This window comes from Sebastes umbrosus, chromosome 11 (genome assembly GCF_015220745.1).
Source record: "Sebastes umbrosus isolate fSebUmb1 chromosome 11, fSebUmb1.pri, whole genome shotgun sequence".
Taxonomy (NCBI): Eukaryota; Metazoa; Chordata; class Actinopteri; order Perciformes; family Sebastidae; genus Sebastes; species Sebastes umbrosus.
The window spans coordinates 17757613-17781217 of record NC_051279.1 but is presented as its reverse complement, the minus strand read 5'-3'; the positions used below and the strand labels follow the sequence as shown (position 1 = coordinate 17781217).

Sequence of the window (23605 nt, the reverse complement as noted above, 5' to 3'; positions counted from 1 at the left end):
GGGAGAGCTCCTTTTGAGCTGTTAATTACTGCAGTAATGTATAGACAGAAAATGCTACTAATATATGTACAGTATGTATGAATACTTCATTATAAGGAAAAGCATACGTGGGCTGATTAGCAAGATGCATCAGAATCTCAGGGTACATTTGCTTTACCCGCTAAAAACAAAGAAATCATTACAATTTGATCACAAAACAGTCTTCAGTCAATCTTGGTGTTTACTTGTGACCAGAGTGTTTTTCTGCTACACTGTGGTGTTGTGGTGCAATGATTCATTAGCGGTTCAGACAGTGATTATCTAGCATATTGCATAACGATGACTTGAGAAATCACACATAAAAATTATGATTGTTAGACTTCTTTTAAAGCTGACACACATAGTACTGCAAACTGGCATTCAGCTTATTATGACTCATTTATGAAGCTGTCTTTGGAATTTTAATTTCCTGTATTCACAGCAGGAATTGCTGCATCAATTGCCAAGACAGCAAAATTACAAAATGTGGCAAAAGAATCAACAAGACTAAGATTTAACCGCCAGGGCAGCGGTTCTGTGAGGCTAAACAGTTTATGCTTTGAGCTAAATGCTAATGTTACTATGGCAACATGCTCACAATGACATGCTGATGTTTAGCAGGCATAATGTTTAGCATCTTAGTTTAGTGTGTTCGCATGCAAAGTAGCTTACAGCTGAGGATGATGGGAATGTGACATTGATATGTTATTCTAAACCACAGTATTGAGATTTTGACCAGTTGATGGCGCTAGAGGAAAAGTCAAAATGATCACCAAGGTAAGTAGGATTCATCCTCTGATGATCACAGATGTCTGTACAAAATTTCATGACAATCCATATCATAGTTGTTGTGATATTTCAGCCAAAGTTGTAACCATGCTACAAATCACAGTAGGCCTAACTGTGATGTGTGTGTTTACTGACCTTGATTTATTCAAGCCAAACAAAGTGTTAAACTCATATTCACAACTGGGAGATTAGCAATCAAGGCCCGGCATTCTGCTATTACACATTAAGCAGTTTCATCAGAGCACTTTGGTGCTGACACATTGAAGTCTTATTGATTTTAGAGAGTGTAAGAAGGGCATTTTTTCTCTATAGACTATAAGCTGTAGCCTGTACAAAAAGTGGAGAGACAATTTTCAAAAGCTGAGTTATGAGATGTACAGTAAAATATGAGGTAATCCATTTTGTGTTGCACACCAATCCTGCCTGTGTTAAAGCAGGTGTCCTTTTTCTTCTTTTTTTTAAAATGATAGATATCCCAGTTCGGAAATACCATTAAAGCTCAGAGGGAAGCACACCTCATACAGACAAAATAAATAGTAGAAACCTGTTCTGCAGCGTGATGAATAGTCATTGTGCCCCTTTGTGTCAACTGCTGTAGGCAAATTGTTGAATCATTGCTTTTTCACCCAGGTAAGAGATCACTCATTTAGAATTGGGTGTAACTTATTGATCGGGATGTTACTGGAGAAACTGAAGGATGGAGGTGGAAAGTCTCCTATAATGTTTTTATGACCAAAGCACCTTGAAGATATCAGCATTAGTAAAAGTGAAAAAGTTTTGAAAAAGTGAGCTATGTCAGTTCAGAAATAACAGAGAGCCTCATGTGCAGTATACACCATGTGGCTCACCCTTACGAAAAAGCAGTGTACTTCAGGTTATTTCATGAAGTATACTTAAGTAAAGTTCAAGTTTCCAAGTATACTTTATGTAGTAGGTATACTAATATCAATGTACTTGTAGTATACTTATAAGTGTACTGCTTTAATACTTCCTGGGACTAAATTGGCCCATTTTTTTTAATTATAAAAGTATACTTTTAAGTATCCTTTAAGTGTAAGAATAGTCAACTTTGAGTACACAACTAGTTTACATTTAAGTCTTATTTTGTACTGCAACTATACTATAAGTATACAGATAGTGTACTCGTTTTATAATTGTGAGTGTACTCTTTCAACACTTCTTGGGACTAAATAGGCCCACTTTTTAGTTTATAAAAGTATACTTTAAGTGTAAGTGTTGTATTGATAGTTTACTAGTTTTATACTGATAGCGCACTTTTTAGTTTAAGAAAGTGCACTTTAAATTATACTCTCAGTAAACTAATAGTTTTTATACTGCAAGTATATACTTGTAGTCCACTTTATAGTTTATGAAAGTGCACTTTAAAGTATATTAACTACTAGTTAAATAATTTTTTTTACAACAAGTATACTAACTTATAATTGTCTTAAGTATATCTTGATCAAAAGATTAAGTACAAGTATAAGCCAAGTATACTTAGACTTTTCTGTATACTTGTCAGTGTGAGACGAGTATATTTAAGTATACTTTAGTTGAGTATATCTTTGATAAGTACATAAAAAGTAAACTGAAAGTATACTCTCTTATTTTAAGTTTAAAAGAAGTTTAGTGACAGTCCGTCTGGATTCCAAAAATAAGCCACAAACGAGCTGTAGCCACAGTAACTTCAGTCTGACGCAAATGACAGGAGATGTAATCCAGTTTAAAACGTTTACTGAAAAAAGTTAGATAAGTGTTGCACGGTAGAAAAACGATGTGCTCCCGTGCCTAACACAGCTCTCTGCCTCCTGACTCACTCTCTCACTATATTAAAGGGAGTATAAACATCAAAATTCGATATACATGCATTTGTCTTTTTTTCCTTTTTAAACATTACTTAAGTCAGCTACAATAACTAGAAATCGTGAATTTAGCATGCTTTGCAATTTAACTTATATTCACACAGTGTGGCTCTTACAAGAAGTATACTAATAGCACACTTGAATGAACTTCTCTTTGGTAAGGGTATCTCACAGTTTGCCATTGTCTTCAGTGGCACATCACAATGCTGAATCATGACAGTGTGAATTGTGAGGAAAGCCACTGTCCCGGTTACAGTTGCTAGGGGTAACATTCTCTTGTCATGGCTACAAAGTTACAGAATTCAGCAATCTTGGAGCCATATATGGGCATTTGTCTCACAGAGATGATGTCACCAATGTCTCGGGGGCTCCCCTTTCGTTGGGAATGTAAAGACAGAGTGGGTGTGTGCAACTCTGACCCATAAAGATAGACGTAGGGTATGCAGATAGTAGGGTGTTTGGCTTCAAGAGAGACAGGCAAGGTTTTAGTTCAATGAAGTGAAACCACACTTGAAGAAGAAGCATGTTGCGTAACACCCAGATAAATAGCTAAGAAGGAACTTTGCGCAACTTGCTGTAAGGTGAGACAGGAATTGAAGGAAGGGCCCTGAAAAAAGGCCTTAGCAGCTGTTTACAAGCATCAGTGGTAGCAATTACGGAAGAGAGGGAGAGGGAGCGAGCAGCAGAGAAAGAGGCAGAGAGAAAGAGAGCAGGGGCAGAAAACAAGACAGGGGAGAGGCTGCTTTCGTCCAGTGCTAAACCAGTTACTGATCTTACTGAAGGCTTCCTGTGTCAGCACCATGGGAAAGTCAGGTAAGTGGAAACTGCACCCAGAGGATATTAACTCTGATTGTATCAATCTAGCCTTAGATAGAACTTTGCCCCCATGAAACTGTGTGTGGGCTTGCTTGTTTTCTGTATGTGTGTGTTTGTGAGCTTTGCTATCTTTCAACAGTATTGCAAAAGAAATGTATCTTCCTCTTTAATGGTGTGTGTTCAAAATGGCTTTTACTGATCACATTCATCTCGTAGCATGCTGAGTCGATGCCAGCTGTTAGGCAGCATTCGTGTTTGTATTGTTTGTGTGTGTGTGGCTATTTCAATGTGCCTATTGTGTGGGCACTCGTGAGATTGTGGGACTTATGAAAAGGCCAGTGAGTGACAGGCACCAGGCAGAGGGGGGGTGATGTGGATGACGTTTTCTGCTCCATCATGTGTTCACTGTCTGAGGTCAGCCAGCCTTCAGGTGGTGAACTCCCATCTCAGCTCGAGTTCTGCAGCCATGCATGAATCTTCATGTTGCATCATCACGTCTCCTTTGTCAGATTTCTCTCTCTGGCTGCCTAACCCTTCCTGCCTCTCTCCTCCCTGTCCATCAGCCTCGAAGCAGTTTTCTGAGGAGGTGCTGCGGTGCCATAATGAGTACAGGAGGAAGCACCAGGCCCCTCCGATGAAGCTGAGCAGCAAGTTGAGCAGAGAGGCCACCCGGTGGGTTAATGCACACACAGATCAAATTAGAAAACCTAATTAGCAAGGCCCACGCATACCAGTCATTGTCAGACTGCTCTGGATAACAGTGACAGTTCCAGCCCAGCCTGTCAAATGAAATAATAACAGAATATAGTAAGAGATATTGAGGGTCTTATTGTGTTGAGTAAATGCAAAACTTAATCAGCGCTGTCAGGAAGGATAGAGACAGCTAACTGTCTTGCATAACAGACTTTCAGTCCATTTCCTCGAGCATGCATGATGCAATAGTAACACTAATTCGCTAAAGAACCTCTCATTTTATGTAAATGTACAATATAATGTTGGGAAAATAAATGTTTATTCCTCAATTGATTTTAATATGAAATTGCATCCTTAAGCTATAGTATGTCATAACTTTAATCATAAACATCTCTGGTAGTGTGAGTGTCTTTTAAATACTGTATATGCTGTTAATATATATGATGGTAAATATTTGAGTTTGGAGATAATCTACCATTTAAAGCGCAGCACAGTTCATCTTAACGCGATGAATGATGTGTTTACCTCTCCCTCTTTGTCAACTGACATTTGTAAAGGCCCTTTACAATGATGCGATCATTACTGTTTCCTCCCTGTTCAGGAGGACGGTTAAGGTACCGCTTGCTCATTTACAGCTGCATGTCTTTGGGATGATTTGTAGATTTAATCCAACAAAATAAGTAACAAAACTCACTGGATGTGTAATTGAACAATTGGAGTTTGTCTTTTCACCCCAAAAGCATCATTATCTCTTGTGATGTGGAGCACCTGTGGTGTGAGAGTCTCTGAGGTCAAAAGTCACATGATTGCCAATACAGTCATTTAAATACAGACATTAATACATTACTACCAGGCCAAGGAGTTGAACCTTGTCCCTGTAACACCCCAGATTGTAAATTGGAGTGCCACTGCATCAACACTGTGTTGATAAAACCTAGTTTAGCATATACTCCTTTGACATTGTACAGATTGAACTTGATGGAAATGTTGTAAAAGCCCCAGATGGTATTTTAACCAGTAATAATATCAACCCAATTATCAAAGGCAGTTGTTTAGAGGAATTGGTTTCTGTGCCTGCTTTGCATATTTGCACTAGATTAAACCTCTGAGGTAAGGATTTTTCACTATGTATCTTTGGGGGGTGGAGGACAGCACAGTGCATCAAGCTTTAAGAAAACTGAGAGAAGCCTAAGAAACGACAAGCTTTAAAGTATACGCCACTCACGGTGGCAATCTCTCCACTGCAGGAGTGGATTTATTTGTTGCAGGATTCATAGCGGAGAAGATAATTTCAGCAGAGCTATATTCACAACTTTCTTTGTCCACAGTTATGCTGAAAGTTTGGCCAGCACACGGATCCTGAAACACAGTGTGGAGTCCAGTAGAGGGAGCTGTGGAGAGAACCTGGCGTGGGCCTCCTATGACCAATCAGGTACATACACACCTACACACAATATACTATTTATAAAACTGACTGATTTTGTGTATATGCCCTCTTTGAGATACACATCCCTCTATGCATACTATAGTTTAGTCTATGGGACTTAGAGCAGACTGCCGCCCTGAAAGTGAACAGCTGGGATCTATTTCCCCTCCACTTTGCACTCAGTTTGAGAGCTCAGACACCATGACTCACTGCAGAAATATGTCAGCGCAGGACGGTGTGATTCATAAAACATCTTCTACGGTGCAGCACTAAAGTGCAGGTCTGGGTGACAAGAAGTGCAGCATTGTAAACAACATGTGCCCAAAAGAGATTTGTAGCTCCAGGGTGCAGTCTTCTTATAGTGCTGTCATTCTGATCAATATGTACGACACAAGACCGATTTAATGTTCCTTGAAGTTGAGGTTACACTTTGTCACGTGCACATGCAGGGAAGGATGTTGCAGACCGCTGGTATGATGAAGTGAAACAGTACAACTTCAACCGTCCTGGATTCTCCTCTGGCACTGGTGAGATTTACACTTCCTTTCATATTTCAGTCAGTGTCAAACCTCTTGACCTACACTACAACAACAACAACAACAACAACAAATTAGGCAAAATTACTACATTCAATACTAGGATAATCATAAGTAATCATTAGAGCTTTTCCGATTATTGATATACAATATATAACAATCAAAATTAGAATTAAGAAAAACAAAATTGAGAAGTAACTGAAATTAGTTTTTTCATCGATTAGCTGATCAGCAGAAAATTAATAATCTTTAAGAAAAATGCCAATAATTTTGTGAATATCTTTGGACTGAAACAAGCAAATTAAATATGTCAACTTGGCTGGTTAGTTAGTTAGTTTTTAACTTTTTTCTGACACTTAAAGGGACAGTGTGTAGGATTTGGCGGCATCTAGTGGTGTGGTTGCAGATTGCAACCAACTGAGTACCCCTCCGCTCACTCCTCCCTTTCCAAGACTTCAGTAACGTGAGTCACCGAGTGCAAAACTGTGGTGACGCCGTTCACCTCGCTCAGAGGACATCCATACCATAATAACACTACTTTAGGAGTAATGGAAGTCAGACAGCGGCTGGCGGTACCACGGTTACGCACTCTACGGCTCACGTTACCGCTTTCACAAGCGTGTTGGAAAACTACGGTGGCCTTCAGGTAACGTAAAAACGCGAAGGCTCTCTCTAGAGCCAGTGTTTGGTTTGTCCGTTCTAGGCTACTGTAGAAACATGGCGGAGCAACATTGGCGGACTCTGTGAAGAGAACCAGCTCCCCATGTATAGTAGATATGAAGGACTCATTCTAAGCTAACGAAAACACAACAATTCTTAGTTTAAGGTGATTATACACTAATGAAACATAGTTATGAATATTATATTCAATTTCTGTTAATAGATCCCCCGAAATGTTACACACTGTTCCTTTAATATCACAGATTAATCAAGGAACCAATCAAGGACAAATCTGTAGATTAATCAACACTGAAAGTAATCATTCATAGAAGCCCTGAAATAATAAAAACTTTGCTCATCACATTGAACACTATGTGTGGCGAGTTTGCAAAGATTAATTTATACATCCGTGTTGTGTATCACCACATGTAAATCTAAAATTTTCATATTTGTCCTGACACATTATATCAAACACTTCCCTTCTCATATGTTTTCATGTCGTCTTGTCTTGTCTTGTCTCATCTCATTTCTCCTCATGGTTTTTCCCGATGCATTTATCTCAATGTATCTATTTCTTGCTCTGTTTCTCTTTGTCATTTTCTGTTTTCTCGTTGTCAGTTTCTCTGTGTCGATGTCATGTTTACCCAGGCATGAGCAAGGTTGCTGTTATTCCCCTGCTGATGTCACACCTCAGTCAGCGTGTGACTGTCTGACTCAGTGACTGGCCATGGGGAAAACCACAGTCCTCTGTATCACTCCTCGACCCACATGTCATTTCCAGTCGGGCCTAATTCCTCCAGATGGTTTCCAATAGCCTCAGACTCCAGTGTGCATGAGTCTGTTAATCTTAATCACACATGAAGCAGATCACTCCTAGGTGGTCATCACAGTGATTCACACTGATTCACATAAAGTTGCCTGATAGAGAAAGAAAGGAATAAAGTGTACAGGGACGGATGAGTGAGAGAGGAATTAAGATTCCTTCGCCTGTAAATATTTAGAAGAACTGCACTCAGCTTCCTGTCCTAACAGCCTGTTTTTTCCCCTCTTTCTCTTTCCTTTTCACTCCCCACATAGGCCATTTCACAGCAATGGTGTGGAAGAGCACTAATAAGCTGGGTGTCGGTAAGGCCACTGCATCAGACGGCTCTTCCTTCGTGGTAGCCAGATACTTCCCTGCTGGGAATATCACTAACCAGGGACACTTTGAGAACAACGTCCTCCCAGCGAAAACCACCACCTAATGATATCTCGATCCCCAACACTTGACTCATGCCCAAAGGCATTTATTCCATTTTCCAGCAGAGTCTGACGTTATCTGCCTGAACTGCTATGAAGAATACTCAGGAGAGCACCACTTCTTGCCTAGAGATCCATATCTTGCATGGATTTTAAAAGATGAAATGGCTTAAAGTCCTATGTTTGTCATTTGGAAAGGGACCAGTGTGTGATATAGTTTTTAGAATGAAAGAAACACTACTGTTTGACATTGCTAACAAAACATTTCCAGTGACCATTTGGATTGTTTATTTAGTCATGTACATTGCCTGTGACAGTATTTCATCCATTAATACCAATATGTTTATATTTTCAACGACTGAAATACATCATCTCCTCATATCTGTATTTGAGTACGAATGGGAACTAAGTCAGTCAGAGGGACAGGCTTTACGCATTTACATGTGGAGTCATTGCTTGTAATTTAGAGCTGATGGCTCAACTTGCTTGGTATCCGTTTCTGTTATTGCCACCACTTGTCAAAGCCGAACCCTGCAGTCCCGGGCATGTGTTTTGTATTCTAACCAGTTTTGTACAATAAAGTTGATAGATTGCATGAGAGATGCATCTGGCATCTGTTTGGGCATGCCTGCGTCATCTGTAATATGTGACATTACAAGAGAGTGAGAAACAGAGCAAAATGAGAGTTTAATTTCCTAATGACACATCCACTTTTTTTTTTTTTTAAATATGTGACAGCTGGGTCTGACACAGTGTTGGCAAAGTGTAACTCTGGAGTATGATTAATATAAAAACATTTTAGATAATGTTAGTTGTATACGTGAACACCAATTCATGAGTTTTTTTCCCCCCCCGAGGTTGGCATTAAACGTCTGAATAATTGTGAGATTTGCATAAATCTTCTGGGTCCAAAAAACAATTAAGCAGCGCAAAGTATTTCTTTAATATCTGCAGACTGCCTCTGCAAAACATTAAAACAAATAAATGTAATCTTACAATGCAGCATACTTGCAATATTTCCTTTAAAAAGCCATTAACAGAAATTATTTTTTTTATGTTTCCTATTTCACCCAGTCCTTGACATCTGCCACATAAACAGCATGTAATGATATAGCACGCCTTTCACATTAAAAAGCCTAATGAGAATATATTTGACCATATAAATAACAGATTTCACTTTCAATTGCTTATACTTGTAAATATAGGCCTGTTAACCCTTAACACCAGCATACAATGTTTTTAACTATATTGTTATCTCAGTTTGAGTGATAGCCGGTTCCAATTCTGTGTTGAAAGTTTACATTTGGATCACATATCCCACCTATCAGGTCAAACCATATGAAACAACTAATGGATTTACATATGATATGATATTGTGTAACATTTTTTGAGAGATTGGCAAAACCCAAACCAAACTGGGGTTGGTTTGTAGATGGATGGGCTAATTCTGAAGTTTTAAATATAGGCCTTGTGAATTTGCAGAATGTGAAGGACTGCTGCTCCCGATGTTAAAACAACTTACATCGAAACCATCTGCAATCTTTTCAGTAAAATCAATCTCACAATGCAGTCACAGCCCACGTTGGAACAGACTTTATTTAGCAGATATTGGGGATGCAACATACAGTAGCAGCGATACAGAAGAGTCAGTGGCGTTTAGGCTTTATAGGCTGGAGGAGGGGGTCGGGAGTCAAATCGTCCTCACCGCTCACATGGTCAGCTCCTACATGGAAGAGGGAGAGAAAGACAAAACAGAAAAGAGGTTCAAAGAATCGTATAGTCGGTAAAAAATTAAATCGTTATGAATAACTGAAATTAAGTGAAGAACAAAATGATTCTCCTTCATGAAATTAGAATACAAAAACAGTCTTCTCTACTATTGAAATGAAGCCACTCTAGATGTCACACTGCTTAAATAGGCTAAAAAAATATTCTCTGTGATAGTCAGTATGAGAGGCTCTGTTTTCACTCAGCCAATATTTGCTAGTGATCTAAAGGCGGCTTCATCTTGCTTTGCACGCCATCAAGAATCTCAAAAAAAAAAGAAATCAACTGCGTCACTTAAACAAACTCTCAGTGTGAGTTGTTGCTGCCACCTTGTGGGCATCAAACTGCACTGATGACCTACAGAACTGTAGAGGTTGCTCAGTTACTGGGGAGAAACTCTACTTGTCATTTGTCCTCTGCTCTTTCTCCTTTACCCCCCCCCCCCCTCTCCTCCTCCATACCCTCCCCACTCACTGGCTATGACTCATTATTTTGTTCACCATCTGCCCTCCCTCTACTCTCTCGCTCTTCCTCTCTCTCCACCTTCCTTCCCTCCTCACCATGATAGCATTCACAATGTCATTCTTGTTGTGTTTCAGTGCACGGACGGCCTTGGTTCGTGACACATTGGCCTGAGCCATCACCAGCTCGATATCCCTCTGCTCAAGACCTCCCTCATCCACCTGATGGATAGAAAGAAAGAAAAGGAGAGAGAGAGATTTAAAGTTAGAATAAAATATTTTACAGAATTCTACAACCTACTGATATTAGTGTGATAGGTGTTCAGAAACAGTAGTTTAGACAGTAAGTACCTCTTCTTCCTCCTCTTCACTCTCTTCCTTGATGGTGAGGCTGGGTGGGACAGGTGGGGCCAAGGGAGAAGAGGTCACAGGCACCTTGAATTTCTCTGCAGCTGCTTTGTGAGCCTGCTGAGATAGGTCCTCAATCTGAGAGGAGAGGAGAGGTTGAGAGGCAATACAATACATGTACTGAAGCTTGAATAACTAAGAAAGAAAGAAACACTTACCTTTGCCTCTCCAAATACAATGTAAATGTCCGAAGCGGGGCTTTTGAACACATCTGGTCTACTAATGACAAACAAGATACTCTTGGACTTCCTAATGGTGATTCTGGTCACACCATGGACCGGCTTCAGACCAAGTTTAGACATGGCCTACGTTCACATACAGCAGCAGAGAGAGTGAGAAAGAAAGACAAAATGACACAAATGAAACCCTGGTGTCATAAACACTCCACTTGATTTATTCATTTCTTTTTATACAGCCAGTTGTCTGACCTTGCGGGCCTTCTTCTCACTGCGGCTCTGTTTTGGTCTGTTTAGCCCTTCATCTGCAAAGGAAATGGACTGAAGGAAAAAACAAAAATCAATTACTTCACTGTAATAATCTATGAGATTCTCATACGTCAGTTTAGCTATTTTGTGTTTATAGCAACAGCAGTAACAGCAATGTGCTTTAAGTACACAAAAGTACAAATTTATCATAAATAGCGCTAGCCACTATAGCTAAATAAAGAAAATATTCTTAAACTTCATCAACTGAAAATATAAAGCAAATCAACAAATCATGTTTTATGTTCTCCTCAGCTTTTAAACCTGCGGTAGTCAGTTTATTTTTGGCATCATTGGGTGAAAAATTCCATAATAACCTTTCAGCATATTGTAATTCAAGTGTTCTGAAAGAAAACTAGACTTCTGCTCCTCCTCATGGCTCTGTTTTCAGGCTTTAAAAAATCTAGCCCATGACAGAAGACTTTGACCAATCACAGGTCATTTCAGAGAGAGAGCGTTCCTATTGGCCGTGCTCCGGTCATGTGATCAGTACTTCACGAGATCTCATCATGGCTGTCGCATTAAAAACAGCTAAACCGTGCACTACAAGATGATTCTGAAAACATTTGAGAGGAGAAATAGGCATTAACGTAACAGAATATTGATTCATGTTTGATCAGCGCTTCCTAGTTTGACCGTTTGGTCGGAGTTCGCGAGTGATTGACAACCGGCTCTCATAGACAGCAGATGGACAGCAGATCTCAGTTCAGCACTTAATGCTTGTTTTCCTCCGGTCTGTGAAATCTTGCAGATGCCGTTAGGAGCATCGTAGGACACAGAGGCACATGATTTTTTTCAGGTTACCTGTTTCATGTACTATACTGTCAGGATATAGCGATCGTTTCATAAAAAAAACTTTTTTTAATCATATTTGCTACAATCTCGCCTACTTCAGCTTTAATTCTAGCTTCAAGATCTCCACATAACACGCTTTATAGTTTTCAGGTTGTCAGTGTATACACAAACAGCTTCCTCCTGATTACAAAATCATTCAATCAGGATCTTAAAAAAACAAGTTATATTCCTCAAAATAATCTCAATGTAATCCCAATATCATTTGTTATAAAGTATAATGTGTTACTAGAAAATCAAGGTGTTTGTGAGGAAGCACAAACTCCCTCACTCACTGTTTGATTGGGCCAAGTTGGGTGGATCACAGTTTTCTTTGGTATGTAGTTAATAGGTTAATTGACTGACGGGGACTGAGTGGCTCCAGGTATGTTCAGGTGTGCTCTGATTGACCAGGTTCTCACTTCAGGTGTCTCCAGTCTCAGCTGATGGTAGTCCTCACCTAATAGGCCAGTTTGAACTGGAAGGGCGGGCTGTTAGGTTATATTAGTATGTGTGAAAGCAGAGGTTTTCTCTGAAAGAGCAACACCAGACCTGTGGTGAGCAGTGTATGTGAAGGCAGAGGAATTTTCATTCCTTGTGTTTTTCCTTTGTTTGATGATTTTTTCAGACTGAAAATAAAAGTCTGCCTTATTGTCCAAGCAGACTTCCCTGCCATAGTGATGATGACCTTTCACCCTGCTCTCCTGCACCTCACCTTACAACAGTGTTAAACAAGATACAGGTTGCCCAGTTCAGGAAAAGAAGGTTTCCAATAAAGCAGCATGAACAGACTTACCTGGGGCTCTGATGGCCTCAGTGGCTCTGGCTCCTCTAGCTCCGGCACTGACCCCTCACTCTCAGACTCATTACAGGAAGCCAATATGGAGCCTACACAAGAAAATATTCAACACACATTCAAGTGCATGAAATTGAAGAGCATCATATCCTTATTGCCATAGAAACTAATCACCATAGTAGAAGTAATAAGGGCATTAGTGACTCTGTCTCATTAGTGCTATGCTGATGAAGAGCGTTCATTTCAAAATCCAAAAGCTCATCTAATGAGGCAATTCAATTAGCCCATGGAAAATACATTTCACATAAATATATCTCACACATACATATATCTCAACAACAGGGCACGCTTCATCCATAATTCAAACAGTGAACTATATAATGCAGAGAATTTACGCCTCTTGTGATATCTGTCATAAAAGCAGAGCCACTTTAAACTATTCTGTCCTATATCATCAATTTAATAACCATAGCTGAGGGTTTATTATTGTAGAAACAGAAAGAAAGAGGCAGAAAGAGAAAAGGGTGGAGTGTATTAGGGGATTCCTGATGTTGAATCTTATTTCCCATAGGAGGTCAGGAACAACTCACAATTGTTTTTGAAGGATAGGTCGATCTCTTCTGCAATCTTGTGGTTGTGGTTGATTGGACAGCCTGACTGTCTGTCGGATATTTGGTGGGCAGAGAAAGGCTGCATTTCCCGCTGATTAGATGGACCAGACTCTCTCTGCATGGCTCCATTTCTGTTTCCTGCCACTCCTCTGGCCTGGGATCTGTGGCCACGTCGAGGCAGTCCACCATCATCCTCGCTGTCAGTCTCCTCCTCAGCCAAACTGGGACCTTACAGAGCACACATTAATTGATCATGTTTGTATTAGAAAGCTCACATTTGACAAACTTTCTGCTTCTTTTTTATTGCTTAAAACCAACAGACTATGGGAATATAGTGCCCATTTTTCTTTTTGATAACAATCCCAATTTGCAAAGCAATCTTTCACTGTTGCCAGAACTGGCTGTAACAAAAATGATAAGGGATTCCTCAGTGTGTAGTGCACTGTGCTATCAATCTAACAAGTCATCATTTCTAAACTCACCTCTGCATCTGTCTTGTGTGCTCCACGTGCAACCTTGCTTGATTTGTTTGTGAGGCTGGATGTTGAGATTAGGCTGAGACTGGGGACGGGAAATAGAGTCTGGAAAACATGCTGAATCTAAAGTCTCAGGCGCAGGTGAAGACGACTCCTGGGTAGGCTGGGACAGGCTTAACAGCATGGCAGTGGAGAATGAGGGCGAAGAGACACTTGTTGTAGATGTAGTTGATGTAGTTGCAGAAAGGACAACCTGTTGGAGGTTGTTGTTGGGAAGAAATTGGGAATCAGGGGCTTGTTGTGTAGCGAGGGAGGTAGAGCAAAGCGTAGGGGTGGTGTGGCACATGGACAGTGAAGGCTGTTGCTGGACTGAGAGGACAGGTTGGGATTCCTGCACAGGTGTGGGAAGATCATCCTCTGGCTCTGTTGAGGCACATGGTAGAGGGGAGGAAGAGGAAACAGGAGATGTTGAGGAAGATAGTGGAGTCAGAGAGAATGATACGGTATCATGGGTAGGTGGGCTGTGGCCAGTATCTATGTTGTTGTCATTGATATCCACGGTGATTCCTCTCTGACTATCAGATAGTGGTCTGTTATCAAGCACTTCCTGTTTGTGATGTAACTCTTGGTTCATTGCCAACACAACATTGAGGTTGCCTGGGGTATGCGTGGAAGAATTGCAGTGTCCACGGCTAGGACTTTTGACATCAGGCCTGGGACTGTTATCCCCCTGCATCTGTGAACCAAATTCAGCTTTGTCTGTCCCAGATGTCTTCTGTTGACAGTCCCACGATGAAGATTTGTTGTTTGTCTTTCGACCTGCCTTAGTTTTACAATTGTCTGCGACCCCCTTTGACCATCCGTCTGCTGTGGTATTTAATGGCACAGAAGGTTTCTTTGGATCATCAACAGATTCAGGGCTAGAGTCAACATGACTGCCTGTCTGGGATGTCCTGTATTTGTTCTGCTTCCCTCTCCTCCCTTTCTTAGCAGCAATTGGTTTATCTGTGCAAAGTTCCCCTTTAGAGGCGTGACACGCAAAGTGCTCTGACCCATTCTGTGCAGGAGAGGTTTTTCTTTCCTTTTTGTTCTTCTTATCTTTCTCTTCACCTCTCTTTTTTGCTTTCTCTTCTGCTTTTTCTTCCTCATCTTCTTCCCCTGAGTTACTAACAACACACTGCTGTCCTCGAAAGGCATCTTTAGTCTTTGGTTCATCAGCAAGTCTGTCAGTCGCAGGACTGACGTCACCTTGTCTTTGGCCTTCAGTCTGAGGCTCCACCATCTCTGGTTCTGACTGAGAACCAGTATTTTCCATCTTGTCTTGACAAGCTCTACTTGGTCTGGATTCAATAGATTTACATTTAGGAGTAAAGGACCCAAAGGATCCGTGTAGCAAAGAAAAGGCTGTATTAGTCTCTGGAGTGACTGTCTGACTCTCTGGGCTAGTATGACATCTTGACTTGGCTTTATCTTGTGAACTGAGATGCTGGTTTGTTACAGCTTTGTCCACGTGAGTTTCACAGACACCTTCCTCTGAGGATGGTGCCTGTGTTGTGTCTGATGCCTGGTTTATCGAGCTGTCTTTTTGTTTCCCTTCATTGGGAATTGTGTCAGAAACCTGAGGTGGCATCTCCTCAAGTGGAATATTAGACACAGACTCTCTAACACTGACACTCACACTCTGGGGTCTCACTTCCTCTGATAGAGCATTCAGACTTCCACACATGGCTACTTCCAAGGAGTCAAAAGCAGAGTCATTGTTATTGTTAGAATTTTTCCAAGTGTCATGTATTTGTGTTTGTGTGTTATCTCCATCATTGTCTGGATTTAGATTACTGACATCATCCTCTGGGAATCTGGAGCTTCCATCCTCCCCTCCGCCTGCTTCTGAGATCTCCTCGATGGACTTCCAGCAAGCCAAGTTGGACTCAGAAGCTCCCTCTCCTACCAATTCTTCATCCGCCATCCTGTCCCTCTTTCCACACATACTGTTGTTGTCTTCCTCATCCAGAACAGAACCCAGAACATTGTCATAATTATCGCACACTTCACTGCTCATGTCGGGAACCACGGCCGTCTGTGTGCTTTGGCCCTCTGTGTCACACATGAGCAGACCCTCCGCCTCTAACTCATACCTCTTCCCCAGAGACAGACAGAGAGACTCTCCTGCTCCCCAGACACCAAACTCCGCCCCTGATCCTAATCCTAGACCAAAGCCCAGCCCCATCCTGTCATCACACCATGCCCCAGCTCCTGGACGCATCTCCCTGCTCCCACTCCTGCTGTCTGTTTCTGAGTTTTCCCTTTTGGGGGAGATGGCAAGGGGGGAGTGTGGGGATCCAACAGCTCCCAGCACCCCCTCGTCAGTACTCAGAGTGTTTTCTCTCAGGTTCTCCTGGGCAGAGTCACCCGGGGTCAGGGCCAGATTGTCAGTAAGTTCTGAGATGACCTCTGGGAAAGCAGAAACAGGGATATTACTGGGGTTGGGATTAGGGTCTTTAGGGCAAGAGAGAATAAGTACACCTTTATTCAAGTCATTGGTGGCTGAATCAATGCTTCTACCCTCCACACTCGTAGACTCAGCTGAGGCATTCCCATTCCTCTGGTCAAGCTCAGTGTCAGACTCCCTGTGAATACTGGTCCTACATATGGCCTCTGCCCCTCCAGGCACATCTGATTTATTGGAGAAAGACTTTGATAATACACGTCTGCTTGCTCCTACAGCCCTGTGGCTTTCTGCTTGATAATGACGAGGCTTGATAAGCAATTTGAAAGAGTCTCTTTCTGGTTCTTCTGTGGTTTCCTCCCCTGAATAATCATTGCTCTCTTGCAAATCATCATCCTTCATCTGGGGTTTTTCCTCAGCCAATTCTTCCGGAAGAACTGAACTGTTAAGGTCTGTCGTCTCCTGTGCAGATGCGGCCAAAGGAGGAGAGGCGTGGAACTCAGCAGGTGGAGCACGAATGACAACAGGAGTGGTAGAAGGGTTCAAATGAGGGTTGTTTTTAGGCTGCTCGAGAGGATTGGAAGAACCAGAGATATCCATCATCTCACTCTCACTCCCACTCTCGTCCAGGTTGCTGGAGGATTCTGGTGGACAAGAAATTGCTTCTGGAGGACCGGAGGGTTTCTGGCGATCCACTGGTTTGTCCATGCTCACTTGAAAAGGTTTTATCTGACCTATTCCACTAGTAGATTCCAGTTCAGGGTCTGACTGAGGTTCAAGGGGTGTAGGTTCATCCAAGGGTGTAGGTTCAGAAAGACAGGTGGTTTTGGGGTGATCCACAGGTTTGTCTGTGCTCAGCTGTATGTGCAAAGGTCCAGTTTGACCTGTCCCAGTGGTAGATCCCTGTTCAGGTTCCGTTTGTACTTCAGTTAGATCAAGTACGTCCATTGGTGTGGGTTCTAGTGATTGTGCATGCCTCTCAGTGCTGTAGAGACGTTCGTCTTCCTCCCCATTATAAGAGGCGGAATCTAATGAGTCATCTGTATCGTCTTGGAAACAGAAGGCTTCGTCCAACCCCTCATTGATTGATGTATCCGAAAGTGAATGAAGGAAGGATGCTGAGCTGTCCTCTTCTATAGGATCCACCACTGCTTTGCAATCACACTTCCCATCATCCTCTTCCTGCACCTCTCCCTCAACTTTCTCCTCTTCTACCACTTTCACCTCTACCTTAGCTTCCTCACCTGCCTCATCGTGCTCGTCATTGTCATCGTCTTCATTATTTTCATCAATGTCATTACCGTCAGCAGCGCCATTAGCATTGCCATCACGATCATCGTCATAATCATAATCATCATCATCCTCTTCATCATCGTCGTCGTCGTCGTCGTCATCTTCAACATCTGCCTCCTCCTCTCCTGCTGCATAAGCATTAACATCCTTTCCTTCATTTCCCTCATTACCTTCTCCTATATCATTCTCATCCTCTGTGGGGAAGAGGGTGATTTCCATTGAATCAGCCTTAAAGATAAGGCTGGTGTGGAGGGGAAAGGAGATGAGGGAGGCAGGGATCATCCTTTCCTCCTCTGGTATATCATCAGCACAGGCTGCCTGGGAGAGCATGAAAGAACTGGGGCCAAACCTGCCAAAGACTCCAGGACAGAAGGCATCCAGGGGGCTGACAGGTGAGTCAGGGCTAAGGCTAGATGAGGCCATGGTCATGCTCTCTGTGTCTGGAGTCAAAGCAGTGGAGGGTAGTTCTATGTGGTCATCCATCTGTCCATAATGTTCCTCTGATATACATGCCTCGAGTTGCAGTTTCAGGCCTGTCTGCATGGGCCTAGAGTACTCTGCTCTCCCTGCACGGGCCTCTTCCAGTGGGCAGAGTGAGCTTTCAGACTCTCCGCCATCCTCCTGGGAGTCACTGCTACGGCTGCTACTGCTCCTTAGAGGGGATGTATCGTCAGTCACCCAGCAAGGACGACAACTTTCTCTGGAAATCTTGATCTCTTCCCTTTTTAGAGCCTCTTCCTCCTCGAGGATCACGGTCCCTGTAAGACCCATTCTTGAATTCATGACAAAATCCTCAGGACGGTACAGGCAGAAGTCTCCTGCCCTTTCCTCCTCCCGTTCTGGACCTGCTCGTCCTTTTTCTTCCCCAACTTCATCTCCAATCTCTGATAAGGAGCCCACAAAGCAAGCAGGGGCCTCCTGTGCTTCTTCTGTCAGGAGCAGGTTGGGAGAGGTGGACGGGGAGGTGGAAGATGTGTAAGAGGAGGTCCAACTGCCTCCCTCCGCTGTGATATAGGAGCCAGAGGGAGAGGTGAGAGGGGAACAGAGATCCTCGCTGTCTGAGGGAGAGCCAGGGGAGAGTGGGCAGGCTGGAGAACCAGGATATGAATGGTGTTTAAGGTGCGAAGAGCGGGAGGCCATTTTGATTGGGGTAGAAGGAGCGGTATAGTATAGGTCAGGGTCAAGAGATGAGGGCACACCCACTCGTAGAGGGTCAACAGCATAGGCTGGCTCAGAGAAGGACAAAGCAACTGGGCAGGCCAGCTCAGAAAAAGAAAGGGAAGGCACTTCGTCTTGAGAGAGGGTTTGACCCTCTTCCTGGTTGTCTTTCAAATTATCATCTGTTGTGATTGGCTCTGGGGAGGAGGAGGAGGAAGGGAATAGGGGGTTCTGAAAATCGGAATGGAGTGTCGTTGGGGGCTGCACAGGGTCTTTTTGCTGATCCTGCTGTTTTTGAGGGATTTGGGCTTGGTTTTCCTCTTTGCTGGATTTCAGCTGGGTCTCTTTTGCTTGTGACTGAGGACCTGGAAAGCTTGGAATATATGGCAAAGGGATAGCCTGACCACTTGGCTCAACCAGGGGTTTCCTTTTCCGGATCTCTGTTGTTTTAAGCAGTGTCTCTTGACCCATCACCACCCTTGCGTCAATGGTCTGTGGCTCTTGATAGTCACTCTCCACCTCAGAACCAGTCAGGACCTAGGAATAACACATTATAAGTAGAAAAAAAAGTTCACATCAGTATACCAATAAAATGTGTCTGGTAGCATTTCTGCTGTAAAATTGCAAACATGCTCATACACACAAAATGTGCACCTTGATTCTTTCCATCTTAACAGGGATATGGCGGCCACATGGTCCATGACCACCTAACTTTCCAGACAGTCTGGGTGTGTTGTTGCGATGGTCAGAGCCTTCAGGTTGAGGTCTTGGAGTACCAGAGGAGCTAGGTGTTGCATGAAATAGTCGTGGTCCAAATGGAGAGGTGCATGCTGGGAGTAGCTTCTGAGGAGTACTGGGAGAAGGGCTAGAACCACTGTCACTAGGGGAGGAGCCACTTTCACTTGGGGAGGAGTCAGTTGACGGGTGTCTGGTCATGTCTGAAAAACAGAAAAAGCAATGCAAAACAACACTTTAAATAAAGGGAAGGGGAAGTTGCATAAAATATTTTAAATTAGGAAACTGTCTACTTTGACAGATTTATGGTAAATTTTAACTGTAGTTAGGAACTAACAAAGAAGTAAGATCAATACCATTGACTAAATTATCTCAGTAACACAACACTAGACATGATGTGGAAGGCTACGCCTCTTTTATTGTACATTAATAGACTTTTTATCTCTTCAGTTGAACTTTACTTTTCTTCTCCCACACACTAAGAGAGAGCTCAAAAAATGTCACCAAAATGCCACTCAGATTAACCAAATATCGCTCAGCTCTGTGTGTTATTCTGACACTGCAAATGGCTTTGGAGAGAAAAACAATTACCAAGACTGAAAACAGACTACTAGCACGCTGTCTTGGATGGTTTTGTTTTTTAAACATGTTTGAACTGATTAATCCTCCCTGCAGTTTTCCACCATAAGGTTGGACTCAAAACGTGGAAGTGGAGAACAGCGCTTCTCTACATACACTACAGTATCTTACTTCACCTCCAAGTTTCTCTGTCTCTCTTTCTCTTTCTGTGTCAACATGCACAATTGCACAATTAGCCAGAGGCAAAAGGAACTGTTATTGAATTACGGTGTTCACTGTCCTCTTGTCCTTCTAGACCATGCTATCATCTTCATAACTGTCATCAGGGATAAAGACATCTCTGAGATGAAATGACAGGATTTTTTTCAGTTCCACTGCTTATCTTTAATGAATTTGTTATGTTGGATTGATTACCATAACACAAAACTATACATTCAGTGAAATATCCCTAAAGGATGCAATGTAAGCCTCGTTCTCTATAGCACAAATTGAGGGAACATAGAACCTTCATTTGCTCTCTTAACTGGGCCATTGCCACGGTGACCTCAATCCACATGCTGATTGGCCATTATAACACACAAGTGGCTCAGTTCGGTGCCAGCCACAAACACACACACACACCCTCACATACACACACACACACACTTGCTCTGCCAGGAACCCAGATATCACTTACTAATTCACTCTCTGTTCTGTATCCCCTCCTTTGTCTCACTCCCTCAAAATTCCTCTCCAAACCATTTTCGCATCCTCTCCGCAGTCCTGTTTTATACATGAATATACGTGTATATATAGGCCTATATATAGCTGCCTCTTCTTGTTTCACTTTTGGTTATGACTCTCCCTTCTCTCGCCTCCATGTTCTTTTTTTCTCTGCACATAGTATGTCTCCTCCCTCGCTGCTCTCCTGCCCTGCCTGTGGTAGTGGCAGATGCAATCATCAGCACTTAGCAGCCCTGCCTGATCGCTGGCCCAATAATAAGCTCTAGGTGTGTTTGTGTGCGTGTTGCTGAGTCATGCACCAGAGACTAAAGCCTGCCATTAATCAGAAAGATGCACAAAAGCCAACTGCTGCTCTACACTTTCATGTACAGCCTAGTCTAATAGGGTTAATGGGTATAGAACATGTCACAGTTTCCTCCTGCATGGCCTAATACAAAGGCACCTCAATGACCATGACGAACAAAAAGCAATAATTATTCTATATCTGACTTATAGAATATCAAGCTAAAAAACTACATAGGACACATTTCATTCAGAAATACTGTATCTTTATCCCTCATATGTTTGGCATTGGTATCATATGTAACTGCACACTGTTGGAGCTACTGTTTTGCTAGGCTGCTAAATGAGCCAGTGACATGTATTATTTCTGCTAGCATGACTGTGTCATAGCTGCAGATTCACTGCTGGAATAGTCTGCGTAGTCTGCCTCTTTTCCTCTCCCTGGCCCAGCCTAGCAAGTCTCCTCTGGGAGGACGCAGTGAAATCGAGCACCCGGCTTGCCCTACGAGGAGCAGGCCGCAGCACGATGAGCAGACTGGAGCTGCGTCACAGAGGCTGCAGCACTGGCCTGTCAGCCCCAAGGGGAGCCTCTATTTCATCTACTGCTCCGATTGAGCCTTGAAGAAGAGGCCCACCTCAATAGTCTCATATATGCTTCTTCGTCTCATAATCAATCCTCTAATCTCTACTTTTTCATCAAGTATGTGCCCAGAATACAAGTTGTAACTAGAGCATCCGACAATTCCCTCACCTTCCAAGATTCAGGCCAAGAAAGCTTAAAATAATTCCAAGTCTAAGAACAGATCAGGGCAATGATGAAATTGAAGCAGGAACATTTCCAAAATAGCAAAACCACTATACTTCCAGCAGAGAGGAGGCAGGGAGTTTCCGTAATAGCCACTAAGGTTATCCATCATAACTGTCAGACATTTACAATATACACTCTACTCATGAAAACTATATTGTGAGCATTTCAATAACTGTAAGAGACACAGTAGTCACACGACTTTGTTCCAATGATGAGATTCTCACTCTGATCACCATTAAGGTGATAAATTAATAAAATCTTGACCCTCCCAATCTCTCATCTGCACTGACACATTATCTACTCACATCTCTCTCTCCTTATTCTCATTGATTTCACAACATCCCAGCAGCAACATGAGCAAATAATTGACACGATTTGTGACTGAAGCTCTTGTGTGGTTGTGTTTGTGTGTTTCCTTCCTACAGAGAGTGCTGCCATGCTGCTGTGTCATGTTCCTGCTGAGGCTAGGGGGGAAGGGAGGAGCCACTCTACGCTTCCAGCTCGCAAAATTGCTGGGGGAGATGTGGATGCAGATGGGGTGGCGCCGGGGCTAAAGATGGGGAGGCGGGACGGGGGGATAGGGGGCGAAGAGGCAAGGGTAAGGGTTAGGATGGGGGGGAAGATGAGGATTGGGGGTTGGGTGCTGGAGGGAGGGCAATTACAGCTTTTGGATGAGAGATTGTTATGGATTTAGTGATGAGGAGTGTATGGGAGTTCTTTAGGGAGGCTGCTAATAGCTGGGAGCTGGAGGGGGGAAACAACATGTAGTTTAGTGAAGAGGCTAACATGCAGCTGAATCACAGCTTACTCAGACTTCACATGTCAACAGACATACAGATATAACCCCCACATGGCAGGTTCAAGCAGATTTACCTAACAGTCTCTTACACTTTCACTAGCCCAGTAGTCTCTATATATCTGCCATTCTTTTATATCATACTAACCCTCCCCCTCCTGCCACAATCTATTTAACACTATGCTCATCCTCTCTCCTCAAATGATGCCCTTGTCTCCATCTTCGATCGCATCTTCCTGCTTAATTACCTCATTTCCTTTCTCCATCCCCAAAACCCTAGATGATGTCCTACCTGGTCCAGGAAGCCCTGTCTCCTCAGCTCCCTGCTCTGGATGTTTGTCGGTGGGGACAGATCTGTGAGAGCTCTCCCCCGGCATGCTTCTCGTTGGCTCTCTTTGGCTCTGACGCAACAATAAACCATACAGCCGGAACAGACAAGGTGAACAGGCAGAGAGGGGAGTGAGAGAGTGAGAGTGGAGAGGGAGAAAGAAGAAGAAGAAGAAGAAGAAGAAAGGGAGGGGGGACGTGAATGCTCAGCGACCCAACACTCAGATCTCCCCCTGCAGCACGTGTCTGGTTATCTATGTGTGTGTGTGTGTGTGTGTTTGTGGATGAGACAGAATGAGACAGACAGAGAGAGAAAGAGTGAGAGATGGGAGTGTTTCGCTGGTCTCTCTCTGTGGTGCAGCACCGTGATGCTGCTGTTGTGGGCGTGTGTTTTAGAGCCTCATGATCCAGTTCATCTGAATATACAGTATGTGTGTGTGTGTGTGTGTGTGTAGATTGTGAGAGGGAGCTGCAGTATCCTCTCCTGATGCCCTCCCTTCTTCCCTCCCATCCTTCCTCCCTGTATCTCTCTGCCTCTTCTCTGCCCCTCCTTCTCTCTCAGCCAAGCTGACTGGATCTTGGGAGGA

The 23605-nt window shown here is 42.9% G+C and overlaps 2 protein-coding genes across 3 annotated transcripts; one reads left to right on the top strand and one right to left on the bottom strand.

Annotated features, from left to right (window-relative positions):
* Positions 1 to 628: 628 nt before the first annotated feature.
* Positions 629 to 8662, top strand: glipr2l (GLI pathogenesis-related 2, like). Of its 2 annotated transcripts, none has more exons than XM_037784146.1 (5): positions 629 to 795; positions 4049 to 4157; positions 5507 to 5610; positions 6054 to 6131; positions 7878 to 8662. In XM_037784146.1, exons 2-5 carry the CDS (start codon positions 4120 to 4122, stop codon positions 8042 to 8044), a joined length of 387 nt encoding a protein of 128 aa, XP_037640074.1. In that variant the 5' UTR covers positions 629 to 795; positions 4049 to 4119; the 3' UTR covers positions 8045 to 8662. The 2 variants fall into 2 exon arrangements, with proteins under 2 accessions (XP_037640074.1, XP_037640073.1); XM_037784145.1 differs by lacking the exon at positions 629 to 795 and adding an exon at positions 3097 to 3482.
* Positions 8663 to 9616: 954 nt separating this feature from the next.
* On the bottom strand, positions 9617 to 23540 carry nacad (NAC alpha domain containing). The gene is made up of 10 exons (XM_037784144.1): positions 22984 to 23540; positions 19423 to 19706; positions 13878 to 19305; positions 13375 to 13623; positions 12785 to 12876; positions 11104 to 11172; positions 10834 to 10980; positions 10619 to 10753; positions 10367 to 10489; positions 9617 to 9762 (listed from the first exon to the last, which is right to left on the bottom strand). The coding sequence occupies exons 1-10, from the start codon at positions 23066 to 23068 to the stop codon at positions 9748 to 9750; spliced, it is 6627 nt and encodes a 2208-aa protein (XP_037640072.1). The 5' UTR covers positions 23069 to 23540; the 3' UTR covers positions 9617 to 9747.
* Between the last annotated feature and the right edge of the window lie 65 nt (positions 23541 to 23605).